Source organism: Nestor notabilis, unplaced genomic scaffold (genome assembly GCF_000696875.1).
Source record: "Nestor notabilis isolate BGI_N333 unplaced genomic scaffold, ASM69687v1 scaffold24334, whole genome shotgun sequence".
Classification (NCBI taxonomy): domain Eukaryota; kingdom Metazoa; phylum Chordata; class Aves; order Psittaciformes; family Psittacidae; genus Nestor; species Nestor notabilis.
This window is the reverse complement of record NW_009924652.1, coordinates 1-19,083: the sequence shown is the minus strand read 5'-3', so window position 1 is coordinate 19,083 and position 19,083 is coordinate 1. Positions and strand designations below refer to the sequence as shown.

The 19,083-nt window shown below is 42.7% G+C and overlaps 1 protein-coding gene across 1 annotated transcript; it reads right to left on the bottom strand.

The window, feature by feature from the left end:
• Positions 1-888: 888 nt before the first annotated feature.
• KIF2C (kinesin family member 2C) lies at positions 889-19,079 on the bottom strand (the record flags this gene model as incomplete). The annotated part of the gene is made up of 19 exons (XM_010012709.1): positions 889-965; positions 2,368-2,494; positions 2,863-2,979; positions 3,057-3,153; positions 4,686-4,753; positions 5,243-5,353; positions 5,789-5,993; positions 7,437-7,579; positions 7,819-7,910; positions 9,017-9,080; positions 10,723-10,813; positions 11,104-11,266; positions 11,353-11,407; positions 12,595-12,690; positions 12,945-13,045; positions 14,257-14,376; positions 17,023-17,071; positions 17,312-17,416; positions 19,062-19,079. Coding segments are annotated over 19 exons (1,899 nt in total), but the record flags the coding sequence as incomplete, so codon positions are not given.
• Between the last annotated feature and the right edge of the window lie 4 nt (positions 19,080-19,083).

Genomic DNA, 19,083 nt, shown 5'->3' with positions numbered 1-19,083 from the left:
GGAAAGAGAGAGTAATGGTAGAAGGAGCCCTTTGCAATCTGTTGTTTGCAGCAAGTTAGCTGTGGGAAATTATGTGAAGTAACATCCTGGGGCTATCTTCAAATCCTAAGTAAACTGCAGTGGTACAAGGGGATCTCACAGGACCCTTCCTACTTACATGATATTATAAGAGCTGAGCCACTCACTACATGCTGAACTTTGCTCAGGTGCAGGATACGTACCCTCTAAACCAGCTTCCCCCTTGCTCAGCAAGTTCTAGCCAGCAGGATGTCAAAATTGCAAGACAAGATTTATTTTGAGTGATTTTTAAACATTACAAGTGTAAAGACTTTAAAAAGAAACTTTACCAAAGACATCAGTCTCTCTCTACACCACCTGTAAGTCTTTAGGTGCTGTTAGACTTTACCAAAATCGGCAAGAAATATATTTTATAAAGCTAGAAGATAATCAGGAATATTTATTTATCAAACTTCTTAAAATACCAGTGTTTTATAATTACATACAAGTCAATTTTCTTTCTAGAAAAGCCAGACTTGCAACAGTTTTGCAATGTTTCAAGCACATCTGGAAGGGTTTTATGTACACCAGAAAACTATACATGTATATCTAGTTCTATCAGAAGAGACCATTGTCACTAGCAAAGGGCCAGAAGTGAGACATCTAGCAGACTCTCCAGTCCACTCCCCAGGCCTTGCAGGGGTGTTTCTAGCACTCTGCCAAGTACACTGATACCAGGCCATGAAGAGGGAGAGGCTGCTGTGTTCTCTACCCTCAGGCACGCATGACCTGCAGACACTCTACCACATTGAAAATAGGAGTGACACAAACCACCAACAAACATGCAAGACAGAGAGAGGACTGCTTGAGAACCAGGTTTTGCTGTATTTACTAAGGCCTCTTCCATCTCATCTGCTTGCTGGCTTGCTCCTCCAGCTGCATAGCAGTCCCCAGAGCATCCAGAGTTTCTGTAAAGGAAGACAAAAGCGACAGGGTGACTGACCTGGAAGCTGAACAAGTCCCCCCTCAGCAAGGCTCTGCAAGAGCCACAGAGGGAAGTGGAATGGGCAATAACTGCTCAGCCAACATCAAATCCTGCCTGGTCCCGCAAAGCTCTTCAGTTGTACTTGTTCATTTCTACTCATCAGTAGCTGCAAGCCTGCAGTTTGCAGTTCAGACTAGATGCCACTAATCCAACCATCCCAAAGGGCCAGATTTCCTCAGCCTGTAAGGCAGAGGGCAGCAGGGCATTTACTCTTGTTATCTTGTCACCACCCTAGATAGTGAATGGAGAGATATACCTATGGGGCTGCATTTGAGATGGGAGGACAGTCATGGCTGTTTAAGAAAAAAGTTACTGTTTCAGGTTGACAGTTCACTTTGGTGCCACGAGTGTCAGCCTCTAAAAATAAAATTAAAAAACAAAAAAAACACACACACACAAAAAAAAGAGGGGAAGACAAAAGGGGAAAAAAAAAAAACCACCAAAAAACCCCCCAAAACACACACCACAAACAACCCCAAAACCAAACCTTTAAAAAAACCCCAAGCCCTCACAGGCCTGTTTCTGGGGCAAAGACTATGTCAGCTGTAAAGGTTGGAGTGGCAATCAAAGCCCAAGTTTCTGCAACAGTGGCAGAAAGGTAGTAATTACCAGCTTAGCTTCCCCTGTCCCAAGCAGGCAATCTAACCTGGCACTGTTACCAGGTGTCAGCCAAGCCCATGCATCTGTATTGCTGTCTCCCTTCCACCGATGCTCCAATGACAGTGGGCAGGGCTAAGCAAACAGGCAGTTGACATTCCTGTGCTGAACTGGAAAGTCTCCAAACTGGCTCAGAACTAACAACAGAGGGGTTTCCTGGCAGATTTATGAATGTCCTATACTAAGGCAAAGGCATGCCAAACTGAGGTGTTGGCAGATGTGGCATCTCAATATATGTCTGGCGGATTGATGTAAGTGGACAGGTATCATGAACACAAGAGTCCATGAAAAAAGGAGTAAAAACAAGGGACACACCCCTATGAATCCATAGAATATGGTACTGGGACCTATTTCTCAAAGTCTGAGTTCTGGCTAAGGCAAAAGCTAAACTATGTAACCAAACTAGGCAAACAGACTAGCTCATCTGCTCTTTGTGGACACTGCATTCTGCTCAAGGGAAGGCAGTTTTATATGGCAGTAAAAAGCAAGTGGAAGTTTCTAGCCAAAATTTTACTTTGGAAAGTGCAGACAACAGGACATTTCAGATCTCTCCCTGGTATCAACAAGGAAAGTGATCTGAATCATGAGCTAAGTAGGACTGGGTGTTCAAACCACCACAGGTGTGCTGGTGTAAGGACAGTGCTAGTCAGAGACAGGCACTAGCATACCTCCAACACTCAGGAAGTTTCTTAAGCTCTCCTCTACAAAGGACTTAGCTCTGCCCACAAAGGTCTCAAGATCGTAGTCTGGCTGCTCCGTGATTCCCAAGAGGTAGTCAAGTTCAGTTGCCAGTCTCTGTTATTTACAAGGATAACAATAAGAAATTGACTTTCTGGAAATTCAATTTGTTTCCTCAAATCTGACACATCAAGCAACAGAGATGAGCTTCTACAGAGCAGTACCAGTCAGTGCTCACTATTTGCAAGTAGAGGTTGGTAGGTGGAGGGGAAGGAGGACTGGCTGGCTGCAAACACTGAAATGCCCCAGTTTAACCAGTTGGGCAGGAAACCACAGGAAAAAGTTAGCAGTGGGGAAAAAGTAACACCATAGTACAGCATCTTGCATTACAGCCCACAGCCTCCCCAGCAGCACTTGGCTCAGACAAGCAAGCTGCTATCAACATGCAAGATGCAGCCTAGGCCAGCCTTGCCTCTTCCACATACCTGTTTCAGTTCTTTAAGCTGTTCTACAACCTTCTCCTCCCGTTCACTAATTTGAGTCATAGCCTCACGAAAGCTGAACATGTGGGGAGAGATATCTTCATCCTCATCCTTGCAGAGCTGCAAGAAATGGTCCAAGTAAGAACAGCAAGTTGTTCCCAGCTTTGAGATCTGTCCAGCCCACTGCACACACATACACTGTACTGGGGACCTGAGCCTTCTGTTTCCTCATTCTCAGTCTCCATCTGATTTTGTGTTTCACCACTTCCATTATGAGGGCTGAGCTCTTTCACCCTGCAACAAAAAGATTTGTCACTCAAACTCTTCTTCCAGAAGCTTCTGGGCTACGGCATCACAGAACAGCTACCGCAGTCATTCGGTGTTCAGCAAGAAACATTCAGCTGCACTTCAGTTCCACATTACCCCACACAGAACAACCCACAGGGGCAGAAATCTCAGAGGTCTGTGAGAAAGAAAGCAGAGATGTTTGTCTCCAGGACCTCCCCTGGAGAGAAACATCCAAGTACACAATGCTAATTGCAGCAAAAGCCTTTCACAGAAGCTGTTTTCCACCTATCAGCTTGGTTTATCATGACCAACTGAGAGAAGTTAGTATGGAAAGAAAAGGTTAAGGCTGAATTTTCTGCAAGCACCCACTGTGCCAGGATAGATCTAGAAGGATGAAAGTCATGGCTGATGAGATTGTACATCAGCTGGGCATTTTATTCCAGTTACTAGTGTCAGATGCATATTTCCAGTCACTTTCAGCCTAATACCCCCTTTCTTAGAGCTTGAACTTGCCCTGCACACTGGCTAAGAACCCAATGGGCCCAGCTCAAGGCTAGAATCTTACTGAAGCATGCTCAATCAGATGTTGCACTTTGTTCTGTACTTTCAGGTGAGCAGGAACAGCTGTCCACTAAAAGGAAAAAATGCAACTTCAATCCAGATCCAAATCTGGGAATCTGTCAAGATTCACAGTGTTCCAGAATGCTTATGCCAAGTGTTACCATACATCCTTTTCTAAGGGTAGAATGCTTTCCAGGAAGGAACCAGCAGCCTTTTGTGAACTAAATGAAGGCAAGCTACCAAGCCCAAGATGTGCAAGTATCATTTTGTTAATATATGACAATAATCAAATCTTATCTTTATTTGTCACTTCACTGGAGATATGTAGAGGCATGTAAAGCAGAAACCAGGAGGCACCCACTGCTCTCTCACAAGGGTTCCAGGTATTAGCAAGACACCCAGGGAAACCTGGGGCTTGGTCCCTGCCAATCTACCTTGCCCTGCCAGCTGTGAGGCACTCCAAACACACTCTCACCATCTGCTTAGAAGCATTTGAGTTCTCCAGGTCCTTCAGATTTCACCCAAAGTCTCCAAGGTGCCATACCTTATTAGCTCATACTTAAAGTCCATCAAGAACAAAGTGTTTTGTCCCATCTGTAGGGCCCTGTCAGGGACACATTCTTAGCACACACTTACAGATGGGACCTAAATTAATCCGGAAAGTAAAGGGCATGGAGGTAACCATTCAGGACAGGGTAAACTCTCTACAAAAACCAGGGCTGTCAAGTCCAGCATAACAGACTCCTCCTCTGAGGAAAGGAAACATTAGTCACAGTCTTATACAATCTCTATGTCTCACACAGAACACCTGGGTCAGTTTCATAAGACAGCTCTGAGATAATTTGCTCCTAACAAACAAGCTCCAAATCATCATTACAAACAATACAAGAGAACTTGAGGTTCCAAAGGTCAGATTAAAAACAGCCAAAACACCTTCTGCAATAAGAATAAAATCCCCAAGTCATAGAGGCCATTACCTGTCAGCATATCTCAATGTGTTTAAGGTGTATTCACACGAACTCATGCCTGGAGAAATCATTGCTATCTGCAAACAGAACAGAAGACCTCAGTGACTCCCTCATCTGACTTTTCACTCCTGTTAATGGTCCTACCAGGACTGATCTCACCAGGCAGCTGGGACACATTAGGGCAAAGGGTCAGAGGTGAGCCATTCTGTCAAGTCCCATTTTACTTTATAGTTCTGTGGGACATACCAGTGGCCCCGTATCCAGCTTTCTACTGGCTTTGTATACACCCACAGTGCTGCACCTCTACAAGCAGCAAAGCCATTTGAGAGCACACCAGGCTCTACTCTACATTCACTGTGTGAAAATGACTTATGCAGCCCTGCTTCTACCAGGGCTCACCACTTCATCTCAGTCACTATAGGTGAGTGGAGGAGGAAACTTTTTTCCCCCAGAGAAGTGAAACTTTCTGTCTTTAAAGTCCCCTCATTCTAGAAGAGCACACAGCTATCCAGCCAGTAAAACTGCAGAACCCATAAGCAGTGTGTTTGTGCCATGCACATGCTCACCATACAGGTCCTTGAATTTGTTCCTATGAAAGAGTCTCTCAGCACCTGGGTCAGCTTGCTCTCCCGGAAAGGGGTGTGAGATTTGTTCTGCCCTAAAGCTCGAATACATTCCTGTTAAAAGACAAGTCTTGTGAATGCAATATCTGCATCTCTTCTCAACCAGCTCTGCAAGCTATCAACTACAAGTTGCTAGTAAATCCAACAGACTGGAGGGTGGTCATCTCTATTGCTCTAAGTACTTCATAGCCTTTAAATATACTCTAAGTTTTTGACTGTCACAAGACAGCTGGTATATCCACCGTATGTAAAAAAGAAAACTCGAATAGAGCTTGAAATGGCTGTATCGGTGTCTGGCCTAACAATACTGCAGCACCACTTTCCTGGAATCACTGTAAATGGAATTACACACCATTTTCAGGTTCTTGACATACTAAACTAGGATTTTTGGGGCTGCTCTTTTCCCTTGCACTGTACAGATACAGAACAGATAACCCCAAAGCTGAACAGAATTCATTAGCACTATTTGCTCCATGACATATAGCTTACCTTCAAAGCCAGCAAGCTTTTATTGATCTCTGCACCTTCCATTCGTGTCTGTCGATCAGCACTAGATGTGTCTGCACCCCTCTCGTTCCCTGCCAGATCCACTAAGGAAAATTTGCCAAACAGTTTCCCTCTTCGACGTAGCAGGATTTGGAAGCAGGCATGTGACCGGGAAGAGCTGGCATTTGCAAATGTCTGCCCAGATGTCCTACAGCAAAGATGCAAACAAGCATTAGAACTGTGTCCCAGAAGATGCAACAGGTCCTGACAGTGCTAGCCAAGACCTGCAACCATTCAGTCATGTTGTTTAACTTCCCAGGCTTTATCCCACACATTGGTACTTAAAGTTTGCACAAATTATGGAATTACCTCTGATAGAGGAGCACAGAAGGACTGCTGTGAGAAATATGAACCTGCACCCTAGTTGCAGATATTTAAGGCCATTTAAACTGCCTGGCTCAACTCAGCCAGCCTTTCTGACTGCTAATGCCCTACATTTGGAGCTGGAAGACATGCCTTCAGCACTGCAGCTCTCTGCCTCAGAGCAGGCCACATGTCATTTTCCTAATGCATTTGCTATTACACAGTAAGCTCAGCCAAGCTTCCCACTAAACAGCATTAGTTGGGATAGCACATTACAGTCATGGTAAATCCCCTTCTCCAGCCAAGCTGGCTTGGCATTTACCTCTGCTATGCAGCTGCACATGCCCCATCACTGCAAGATACAGACTGGAGGCTTAAAAGTTACCATAAACCTGTGACCTTCATTGCCATTTATTCCCCAAGAAGGTTGGCAGGTTCACTGTTCCACCTGTGTCCCTGCTGCTGGGGGAAAGGAAGAGAGGTTGTCCTAAAGCAAGGCAGAAATCTGTAATGTTAAACCCTTCTTGACTGAACTGTCAGCCAAAAAAGCATGCGCAGCAGAGTGCTGAATGAACTTTCAGGATATGCATATCTGCACATGTACAGTGTAATACAGCAGCCAAGGGGTTGTCATTTGCCTGGTAATGTTTCCACAGCAGTTGACACTTAACTGAGACCTGAGATACAGATTATAGCTCTGGTTATAGACACCAGTACAATGTTAGAGCTGCCCTGACCACAGCCTTTCTGCCAGGATGATGAACCAAGCGTGCAGCTATCCCTTGGCACCTGCTCTCAAAAATGTTTAGACAAGATCGCTGAACAACATGCAGCATTTTTGTTGCCATTGGAATAGCTCATCTGTCCTGCAGTTAAGGCAAAGCATTTTTCAACTGTAGGTTGATGCCAGCTGCTATTCCTTGATCTTACAAGGCCACAGGGAGCTACTTGTGTTCCTGTAAACTAGCTGATACTTCTAGAAAGCAGCTTCTGCTTAGCTTAGGTGTAACACCAGAGCAGACATCTCCTCATGTGAACAGTTCTGCTCTTCTTGGAGTTACATGAGGACATAGGAACATGAACTCTGACCTTCTCTATGGAAGGAAGGCTAAACCCAGCACTACTAGCTACCTTCCTGGATTCATGCAGAGGTGCTGCTCAGTGCCTGTCTTACTGGGAAGAACAATTTTCTATTTAAGTCTCTAAGCACTAGCTACAGACTTATTTTTTTCTAGACATGAAGATACAACAGGATATGACTATTCTTATTGGTTTTAAGGCACCAAACCTGCAGGCAGTGCCCATCTCAATCATTCTGATGACATCCTCAGCACAGCTGACTTGTCTCTCTTGGAGACCAACGACCTGGACCTGCTGCTTGCCATCCTCCAGGACTCGAAGCTTTGTCTTCTTGTTCAAGAGGTCAAACACCTATATTCAGGTAATAAGATTGAGGCAAATCTGAACAAAGTCTCCTTGTATTTTCTGCCATCTTTATACAAAGCTATATAGAAACAGCACCTTTAGCAGAGCCTTTCAATTCCAAATACACTGTGAACAAGAGAATATACAGCACTATAGAAACTAGTAAATAGTAAGTTTCGCTCAGCTACTTATGAAACATTCAACCAAAGAAATTGGGTCAAGATTAAAAATAATAATAATCTCACCTTTCCATTGTATATTTCAAAGAAGGTCACATAGACTTCCAGTTCCTGACTCCTGTACCTGGGCTGGTTTAGGAGGAGGAAGACATCTTGAGCTAACGAGGGAAGGCAGAAGTTCAGTTAACTAGTTTAAATGATGTTCTAGTTGCTACTTGATCTACTTTCAAATACTGCACAGCTGTAAAGCAGTGTCTAGCAGCTGAATGACATCCTCATCCTCAAAAAATGCTAGTGAAACAGTGCCATGCCACCATCTGGAGAACAGTATCAACAGCATCCTCATCAAGGGACTGAAAACACAGGAGGATACAGAAGTTTCTGCTGCTGACGTCCCCTGCAGACAGCAGTCCTCACTGCTGTGGAGCAACACTGGGATCTGCTATTGTTTTGGCCAGGCTTGAAAAAGTCATGCATTTGTGTTTCATGCATCCCTGAGCACCTGCATTGCTGCTCGTTGGAGACAATACACCAGATTAGTTGACCCTTCGGCTGGATCCAGTGCAGCTTTTCCCAACTGAGCTAAAAAGCAAAGACCCTACTTCAGGGCCAGTCATAACTAATTTTCATAGACTAGCAAATAGCTGCTTTATTTCAGCTGCCTTGCTACACACAGACTAGTTTCACAATATGCCTTTCTAAAGGAGAGGTAGAGGAGGTTAAGGTTTATGGTGCTTTCTAGGTCAAGGAGGGGCTTCTAAAGCATCTGTTTTCTGGAATAATTTTGTATGTGCTAGGGTTTTTTTTTTCCATCTAATGCTTACAGGAAGCAGCAGAACATTTATATGCTTTCTGTATAAAAAGCTTTACATTAGAAATGGGTAGGGTTGTGTTGCATTCAAGTTGGATATTGCCAAACACCATCCTGAGTTGAAGACAAAAGCACAACAGAAGAATCAAAATTAAGTTGTTCAGCCCAGCAAATGCCAAAATAGAAAATTGTCATCTCTTTGCCTCAAAAAGATGACGCTTCTTCCGGTGAGTTAAGTGTGGATCTAGAAGCTTCCAGGCTGGATGGAAAATATTTTGTGAAGCTGAAAAAACTAATCATACCTCCTGCCACAAATACCACTACTTACTACTGGAAACACAAATGCTTTATGTACCTTCTACTGGAAACATTTTAAATAAACCATACACAGCCAGATCTTACCTAAGAAAAACAAGCACTAATTTGATTTTCATATCTAAAGAATCAACTTACATGCAAAAGCATATATGCCCTTTGAGGCATTCTGTGTTCTCCCAGAGAAGTCTCCACCCATAGTCTGTGAAGAAAAAAGGCCAGACAATGTGTGGTACAAACAAGCCAGGCTACCCGACTGTAGTCACAAAAACATACTAGGAAGTTACTATATGTATATATATATGTATGTGCTCTAATGTCAATGAGATTATTATAACAGTGCAATTCAGGATAAAATCAGTTCGCTGCTTCCCTATCAGTTCACAAAGAAGCTCTGGACTATGCAAACCAACAGCTGAATGCCTGCAAGGGTCTGCAGTGCAGCACAAAGCAGTTGTTCCTTCAAGGAGAAATGCATGGCCTTGACAGTGCAACCCAATTGCCTCTGGCCAGAGGAAATAAATCCTCATTTCTTAGGGCACAGGTTGAGTAATGTTTTCATTGCTACTTGTAAAAGCTCACATGTGGTATCAAAAATGCATCAAACTTCTAGATCAGACAATGCCTTTAACTCCCTTGACCTTTAATCCCAACATTTTCATTTGGTCCTGTCCTGGCAACTTGCTCTACCATCATGGTATGAAACTGCCTCAATTTTTAAAACATGACTCAGTCAGAGTCATAAAATGGTTTGGGTTGGAAGGCACCTTAAAGATCATCTAGTTCCAACCCCCTGCCATGGGCAGGGACACCTTCCACTAGACCAGGTTGCTCCAAACTCCATCTAACTTGTCCTTGAACACTGCCAGGGATGGGGCAATCCTGTGACACAGTCAGTTTGCCAGAGTTTAACATGCAGCACTCCAGTGTCATGCTACAGCTATTGTCCTTGCACTCCTTCTGCACCCTAGAGCAAGGGACTTCAGTGCCTATGATTTTAGTGCCTCACATTTGTATTCCTGTAATGATTCTCAGATTAGCATGTTTGCCCATTCCAGTGCAATGGAGGCAGCCTATGTCCAAACTTCTATAAAATTCCAAATTTCCTTCAAGATTACTTGAAGAAATCTACAGCTCACTGCATATCACTAATGATAGGAGATCCTAGCCTAAAACTTGGCTCTAACACTGAAATGACAGTGTCTGTCTGATTACTCAAACTGGCAGGCTAGCCTAGCTTAGTCCAGATCACTACGGTCTGAAGTAAAGGCTTCTTGCAGAGTAAGACAGCAGATTTGACTCCACAGGTCTCTTGAAGCTGCAACTGGTAGACTGGAAGGTATGGTTAGAAAGTCACACTAATTTGCTCACTTCACAACAATACCAAATCACTTAAACATTTATGTGCAACAAGAGGCTTATTCTTTTACAATTGCTAAAGTCTTGCCTCCAAACTCACAACACAGTACAGAAAATAGCCTTTGTCTCAGAGGTAGGCTAACAGCCCCACTTTGCAGACTGGAGTTCAGCAGCAGGCCGAACTGCAACAGCAAGGAATAGCCATGACTAGCATGTTAAGACATCATAAATCTTTAAAAAGCCAGCTATGGGGGGATTTTAGTATGATTTTCCTCACAACCTCAAAGGAACCCCAGTAATACATAAAGCTACTGAAAAAGAAGATTAAGAGATGGCAAAGTATTAGCTTCAAGGAGAAAAAAAAAAAAAAAAAAAAAAACAAACCAAGATCCAAACTCCTTACACAATCCTATTCATTATCATCATCAAGGAGCTTTACAATACTTCAGATAAAGCTACAGAATTTGAGATGTTGGAGAACTTACATGTGTCTTGCCACTGCCTGTCTGGCCATAAGCAAAACATGTTGCCTTCCCACCCTCAAAGATGGTCTCCACAAGAGGTCTAGCAGTGAACCTGGGTATTGAGAAGGTAAAAGACAGTTAAGACAAACATTTCACACCCTGCTTCATCAGTTTTTCTAAAAAGAAAGGAAAAAAAAAAAAAAGAGCAAATAAAAGCAAATCCTTAGGAAATCTGCGAGACCATGCCAAAAAAAGGCTTTAGACTTTTCAGTCCTTTGGTTTCCTCCAAAAAATTACTTTAATATTTATTTCAAGTTGCAGTTTCTTTAAGCCAGGATGCCATCTATCCACAGCTCCATGCTTTAAGCTTCAAAGTCATTCCCAATGAGAAGAAAGCATTACCTGTATACCATTTCATTAGAAGAGGATTCATCAAATGAAAAGTCAAATCTAAATGCCTGAGTGTCAAGGTATTTTGTTAGGTCCACTTTCTGCTTTGGCTCATGCACCAGCAGGACACACTTGCTTGGAACAGTAACAACATCACATTCCTTTTTTTGCAGTTCTGTGGACAGAAAAGACCCTCAGTTTTAATAAGAGCAAGCAATGCCAAACCGCTCCAAGACAGAGCTGCTTTGTCAGTACACTCACCTTGCTTATTGAGAGGGCGCTTCCTCACACAGACACAAATCCTATGTTCTTCTATCTAAAAGAAAACAAGTAATTATTTCCTGGTTAGTCCCATATTTACTTAGTATTACAGAGAGAAAGATCCAATGTTCCAGTGTACTTTCCTACATGCTGATCGGAGTTGCCTCCACTACTGATCCAACCTAGTCTATGCAGGGATGCAAGTCTTAAGTCTGCTCAGTGCAAAAGCAGCACTACAAACAATTGAGCTTTATTTACACAGCATGCTCCAGCATATCGGGTGGAAATGCTGACATGCTATAGAAAATGCCCCAAATATCCTATATGAGAATTAGTAGAGAGTTCAGTCCTTGGCCAGCTTTCCAGTAAGAACTGCCATATCAATTCTGCAACTACAGTCAAATTGTTATCTTTATTTACCCCAGGGGTATTTTTTGACCTGGAGTATTTTACTGATGCAGTAAGTTTAGCAATTTGTCCAGCACAGTTAAACACCAGATGAGTTTAGGAAAGTGCATATTCCACTGGATGAGGCAGAAAGATGACAAACTCTTCTTCTATCATGTGGTGATGCTTACACCAGCAGCTGGTTGTCAGCCCCATAGGATGCAGGCATACAAACCACCCAGTGTTCTGAGCTAGTCCACACCTACTTTTTCATTTGAACTGAAGCACTACCGTTTTTCACTGACTAACACCTGAGAATAAGTAGTCCTTGTCTAGCAAAAGCCTTGTTAAACAACGCTGCCTTTGTAATTGCTGAAGATAAACTGAGCCTGGTTTTTCTGGGGTTGTTTTGTTCTGTTTTAAATTCTTGACCTCTACTTTTGCTCCTCCATTTTTTGACCTAGTTTAAAATTACTTAATATATATGACTTACATACAATAACACTTCCTGTTATGGGGTAATAATCTGCTTTAAGTTATACCTACAACAAGCTAAGCTATGTAATAGGCTCTGCTGTTTACAAGCTCTGAAAAGTACTGATGTTACCATGCAAATAATGATAATTGTTGAAGTGCAAGCTCTTTACTAATGACACATGAAAAGCAGTGCAAGGCAGCTTAGCCCTAAATAGGAAAGGTAAATAACCTCACATATACCACCAGGTGCCTCAAGATCACAATATGCTCAGAGGATTTCTAAGGTACAGTGATACACTGAATTGTTCATATGCCAACATCTCCAGTGCAAAATAGTCTGTCCACAGGCTGCAGTCTGCAGCTTCAGCATTTACTTACTGGATCAGTTATACATATTGGCTGGCAGTCTAGAGTTGCTCTGAATTCCTTAATCATCTTCGCAAACTCCCAGTTTGGACAGCTGCTGTCAAATTCCTGCGTGGAAAACACATGGATGTGAATGTAATTAATGTGTAACAGCAAAAAAGCCCCAGAGCATGATAAACCATCAGCTGTATGCAATTAGAAATTTTCCACAATATTAAGAACTTTCCAAAACTATAATCAATTCATCCTTATGTACAGCTTCACATGAACAAAGCCTGTCCAAAATATGGTTTAGTTTCAAATATTGCGATACACTGTCCTTAAGCAATGTCCCATTGTGAGTGTATTGTAGAGTACTCCACCTGTGCACGCTTTGTCCTGATTTCACTGATTTGAGCTCTCTTTTCTTCCCTCTTGTTTTTCATTTTCTCCATCTCTTTCACAATGTTGGATCTTCTCCGAACTAGATAAAATAAAAGTATTTCCTTGGATTAAATTTCCACACTAGGTTTTAAGCACAACACAAATATTTCAACTTTTCCACATTGCTGCCAGACTAGCTTGTACAGGAAACAATCATCTTCAGAAGGATGTCATTCATCTTGCAGCATTTCCTCTTCCCAACCAGATCTACCCACCGCAAACTGCTCAGGAAGTCCCACTGCCACTCTACAGTAAAGGCAACATTTCTAAGGTGATACCACTGTAACAGAATTACACATCTGTAATAAAAAATACTGAAGATACTCAGTCTTACTGCCACAGTCACCTTTTTCAAGCTTTAGTCTTGGAGAATACAGAGCAGCAATCACTTAGTAGTGCATCACTGACTAGTGAGTCAGCTCTTAACCCACAGCTCCCTGGTACCTGGGCTCACTGAAGAGATTCTGGCCAGAGGCAGATGATCCTCTGTATTTCCATTGACATTTGTCACTGAGGCTTCTGAAACACAGTTCAGCTTGCTAGTCCTGGTTCTGCCAGCTGCAGAAAGAAGCCAGACCAAACCCAGTAATTAGATCCCTAAGATCAAGAACAATTTTACAATCAGTAAAGCCTTGCAGACCACAGGCATTCCTCAACTCTGGTTCTAGATCAGGTGAGAGAACTGGCTAAAACCTGGCATGCAAATTACTTTTTTAATCCCTTGCCAACCACGAACTTCTATTCAAAGCTACAAGTCAAGGCCACACCAACTAGACAAGAACTTAGTACCAAATCTCTTATTTCAATGTCTTGTAAGCAGAACTTAATACAACGAGGCATTCCCTCAGCTATTTATAGCATAGGTTTGGTAACAATAAATAACTACAATTTAGTAATTTAAGTAGACTCAAGTTCTTGCTTTACTCAAGTGATGTAGGTAAAACTACAACAACTAGTTACAGAGCATGTTGTCAGCAGTATTAAGGTACTTCCTTTCCCACTCCAGCCCTGTGAATACCACTTTATGCCATTAAGCAGATCCCATATCCACAAGTGCAGCTCTCTGGCTAATAAAGCCTTTCAAGGCAGGAACCCTGAATATTTACATTGTGATAGGCCTCTAGGACTCTCTTGTTTTATATAAAAGAGTAGAAGTTGCTCATTCCCTTGGGATTTTCAGTTTATCTATTTAAATGTATACAACCCATGTTGCCTCATAATAAGAATTCACTGGGTTCTTTCTCCACTCACCAGGAATGGATGCATTGTTTCTGGTTTGTGCAGAAGTGCAGGGATCTACCCCCATCTCATTTTCCTGGAGGCTGCACTGAGATTCTGCGATAACAGACATCCTGGAACGGCCACGCACAGCTTTGGAAACACAAACTCAAGGTCAGTATCATCCCTCAGACACTCAGACATTTGCAAGTATTCAAATGCTCACCAAGTGCAGAACAAAAGGGAACAAAGTGTGGCTAAAAGGACCTTTTCCAGATTTTGATGCATTAGCAAAGTGCATCAGTGAAAATGCAGGTGGGTGAAAAGTGATCATGAAACACACCACTACAGGAAAGCAAGCAGTTCATCCCAGATTTGCAGTTCCATTGAATTTCTTTCAGATACTGCTAAGGATTCCCTAACATGGCAGCTCCAGAACCTTAGTACCTAGGAAGGGGCAAGTTACAAGTTTGGGAACTGGGAAATCTTCTGAAGCTTCACACTTGCAGGGCATTAGCTGTTTGATGGTGACACTAGTACTGCAACCAGGCAGTGGTCACAGGCAGCATCATGCCCACCATCTCAGCACCCATACTCAGATGCAGGGTACGTGGTGCACAGTGGAGTGGGAGCTTGATAAATACAGCTAAAAGACTGTATAATCACAACAGCAAATCAAAGGTCCTTTTGTAGGCAGTCTCCATTGTTACACAGGTATTTCTTTCAGAGAGCAAGTCCATCATCACAAAGCTTCCTAGGGGAGGGTTTGGAACATACACCTCAATAGATTCATAAAGACAGCAAACCTGATATGAAAAAAATAGAAGTGATATACAAGCTAGAGCTACCTTCACCTCTAGCAACCACAAGAACTTATCCAGAATTAATCACTACGATTCCAAAGGACACCAGATCTATTTCAGACCAAGGTTTAATTCCAATTCTGGATCGAATTACCTGAGAACCGTATCCACAAATTTCAGTGCTCCTATCTTAACTCTTTACCTGAAATCCTCTGCTCAGGTGTAGAGACCTTAGGTGTCGCTGCTGCAACTTTAGGAACAAAAAGCATCAGTTTCATTACACTCAAAGGTGACATTTTATTCCATTTGCTTTTGCCACACTTCCAGACCTCATCTCACCACAAACTTGGCAGCACGTTTTCTGTAATGCTACTGCTCCTAGACAGGCATATTGACTGGAGGATTGCTGCAGCCAGATGGGTTTGATTCAGGTGATTATTATATGAGACGATATTCAGCATCCTCCAAAATTCTTATTTGATTCAGAGGACTAAGGCACTATCTGTTTCTTAATTCATTCTGAAAGCACTGCTTCTTCTTCTGTCACTTCCCCGAATGAGATTGGGACAGATACCTCCTAGATCTTTAGTTTTTTGGTCCAAGAACCAAAACCTGTAGCCAGTGTTAGCTTTCTAATTGGCACAGTGCAGTCTGCAATAGGATGGACACTCATTGACACTCATGGGGTTTAGCTAGTTATAACAACAGATAACACTATTCGGGGAATACTGAAAGCACTGCTTCTCTCTTGTCCCTGAAGACCTGCTCAGAGCACAAGAGTGAGCCTGTAGGAAAGGCAACAGATATTTCAGATTTGAAATTAGATTCTATACTTCAGGAAAGCCATGACCTCTGTGAGGACATTTTTCCATCCATCACTGACTGGATTAACACACCTCTTTTTCCAGCTGGCGACCCAACTCCATTAACTGAAACTGCCTAGAGACAGTCATGACCATCACATCATTCTGCTTTCCAGTTCACAAAGTTTATGGAGAGCTCTCTGGATTCGAGGAACATCAGGATGTTCCAGCACAGAACAACTTTTGACATATTAAGCTTCTTGGACTACTCCTGCTTCTCTCTTACAAGGGGATTTGTAACTGTCATCTTCTAGTACTGGCTTCCCTGTCTTGCATCACATAGAAACAAGGCCAGACAAGCCCAGCTGTTTTGTTTACAGCTCAGTTGCACAGGAAAGCACAAGTTTTGGCTAACAATGCACTTGAAGAGAATCATTAAAGTAGCAACCATCCAACCTCAGCACCACACAAGTATTACAAATAGACCTGTAATGCTGCCACTTGCAATTCAAAAAGCCAAAAGAATCAACTAATAAGCTAAAAGAAGGTAGAAAACATGGGAGTTTTCTAGCTCCTGACACCTCAGGAAAAACAGTTCCTCAGTGATCCCATGCTCTGACATGTGTATCTTCTCTTCTGGCTTTGCTCAAAACATTGTGCTGACATACAATCACTGAGCTACAGCACACCAGCGGGCACTTTGTCTGCCTGGTCTGAAATGTCTCCAAGGATAAAGCTCTAGTTATTGTCTAGGGGGACTGTTTGAAGAGAAGACATCCATTTGTCACTGCTATTTCTTTATTGCCCTTTCCACTCTCATTTTGACACTTTTAATAACTCCCACTTACCTTTTGTTGTTTGTGGCATTTGCAAAAGCTCCATACAAAACTTTCATACTCACTGCCACAGGAACTGCCTAGTGACATTTAAAAGCAGCATCAAGGAATAACTACAGCAATGCTGCAGAAAAGGGCAACATGTCAACAAGCCCCAGCTCACAGCAACAGGACAGCAATCTGTTAGCAAAGTTTCTGCACTCTGGAGTCCAAAATGTCAGTATGAAACATTATGCTCTTTGTTAGCATTGCCTGGACAAGCAACCTTATGATGCTACTGAAGAAGAATATTAGGGCTACAATGAAAACACATTACTGTTTTACAGGAGCATATAGCACAGAAGAATATTTCCTCACCTTCCCGTGGAGCAGGGATTTTTGAAAGGGTAGATCTGCGCTTCTGTTTCTGAAAAAAAAAAAAAAAAAAAAAATGAATGCTGTAAGTTATCAGAGTAAGCTGCAAATTCCTAGCATAGCACTTCAAGACATTGATACAACAAGAATTTCTGACCAAAGTCTAACTATGAGATGGAAAAGACAAGTTAGAGACCTCAAACTTTAAGACTGAGGATATTACTTATAACAAGACCCATGCTGTTGATACATAAGTACCTTAGGAGAGACCAAATCCTTTTAGAACACTTACCTGTACGCTTACATTCTCTTGCAAAGGAAGGTTCTCTTTCACATCAGCAGCAGGTAGTTCTTCTGATAACTCAGGATTTATTGTTATCACATCTTTAATATCAATCTACAAGAGCAAAAGTAGGATTTTACAGAGCAGAAGATTGCTGCTGCCACTTACAGCATGTTTATTTTATTTTTAACCTTGGCTTTCAGTACAGTCAAACAAACCTGACCCACTGCCTGCCAAACTCTAACTTAAAGTTACCCAGAATGGCAAGACAGCAGTTCATATTATGAGTAGTCTCCTACATCCAAATACACTGGAAGAAATGTGCTCCTTAAGCCATTTACCCTCATCTGCCAAACACCATGCAGCTCCGCAGGTGCAGTAGAGCACTTCTGAAGACACAGGCAAAGCACATTTAGCATCAACTGCTTTAATCTCTTACTGCTAATCTTAGTAAATCTCAGCCACTCCGTGACTTTGGCTCTAGGAGAGCATTAAGCATTTACTGTGATTGCACTTACTGAAATAAACTTCAAAGAGCTGCTTAGACTTTGGGAAATAAAGGATTCAGCATTTAATCCACAAATCAATTCACCTGCATTTTCACTTGCTATTGTGAGTGATTTCACCTAAGGCCAGCTAATGCTGCCTGCCTGACCCTCCTCACAATCCTGCTGTGGTGCAGGCAGAGGGAACAGCAGGCAGGCAGCCAAGAGCAGGCTTTGGCACAAGAGACAGCAGCACTCAACCTTCCGTTTTTCAAAGCTAACCCAGCTGAATGGGCTGAAATGACTCACACATGAGAAGTCCAGTGTCACAGCAGCTCAAGCAAAGCAACACAAGCAGCACTTCAGGACATTCTTGAGTTCTCACTTAACTTCTAAATTACTTAAATAAGAGTCCATAAAAAGAGCAAAAACATGAAGGCAAACTTCTTTAAAATGTGGAGATAACACATCCTAACAGGAGAGAAATTATCTGTAAAGTTTTATTTATATGGAATCTATAAGTAACTAATTGGAAAGTGAATTAGCTCAGAAACACATATATGCGGACAGCATAATGTGTAAGTGTATATACATTGTATATATACACTTATACAAGAATATAAAAAAAACTTGCTGTATTTTGAGGCATCTTCATGAAGATTTATTTATCATAACACATACATGCAAGCTACCCAGCAATTATACCCAAATCTGTGCATTTTGCATATTTGAATGCAGCAGGCACATAAGCAGTTAAAGATCCAGCTTCAAATACCCAGCCAATAGCAATGTTAAGATTTTAACTAAACTCCAGGCTATATATGTTTCTGGAGACCAGCATGACAAGCATGTTTGCCCTGTTACCAAAGAAGATCAATCGTTTTAAGCGTCAGGATTTCAGCTACATCAACCTCAAATGCCCCAGACTCGCTCCTCACCCCCATCCCACCTCACAGAATGTTTATTTGCACCCGCGTAGAGATTCAGGAAACCAAACTCAGCCCTCTTCACATCACATGTTAAGCCTTGAAGAAAGCCCAAGGGCCATTGTTAAAGGCAGGAAAGGCCGCAGTCGGCCCGCAGGGCCGGGGAAACGGGGACTTGGGGGTACTCAATATTCCTCCACCGAGGCCCAACAACCCCCTGCTCACCCGGCAGGCCCAGCCGGGGCAGCGCCGCGGGCCTGCGGGATATGCGCCCAGCCAGGCTCCACTGGCGACTCGTTTCCCCGGCTGAGGGAGCACCGGGACCACCCGGGACAGGGCCAGACTCACCTCCTTGCCCTTGACGGTGCCG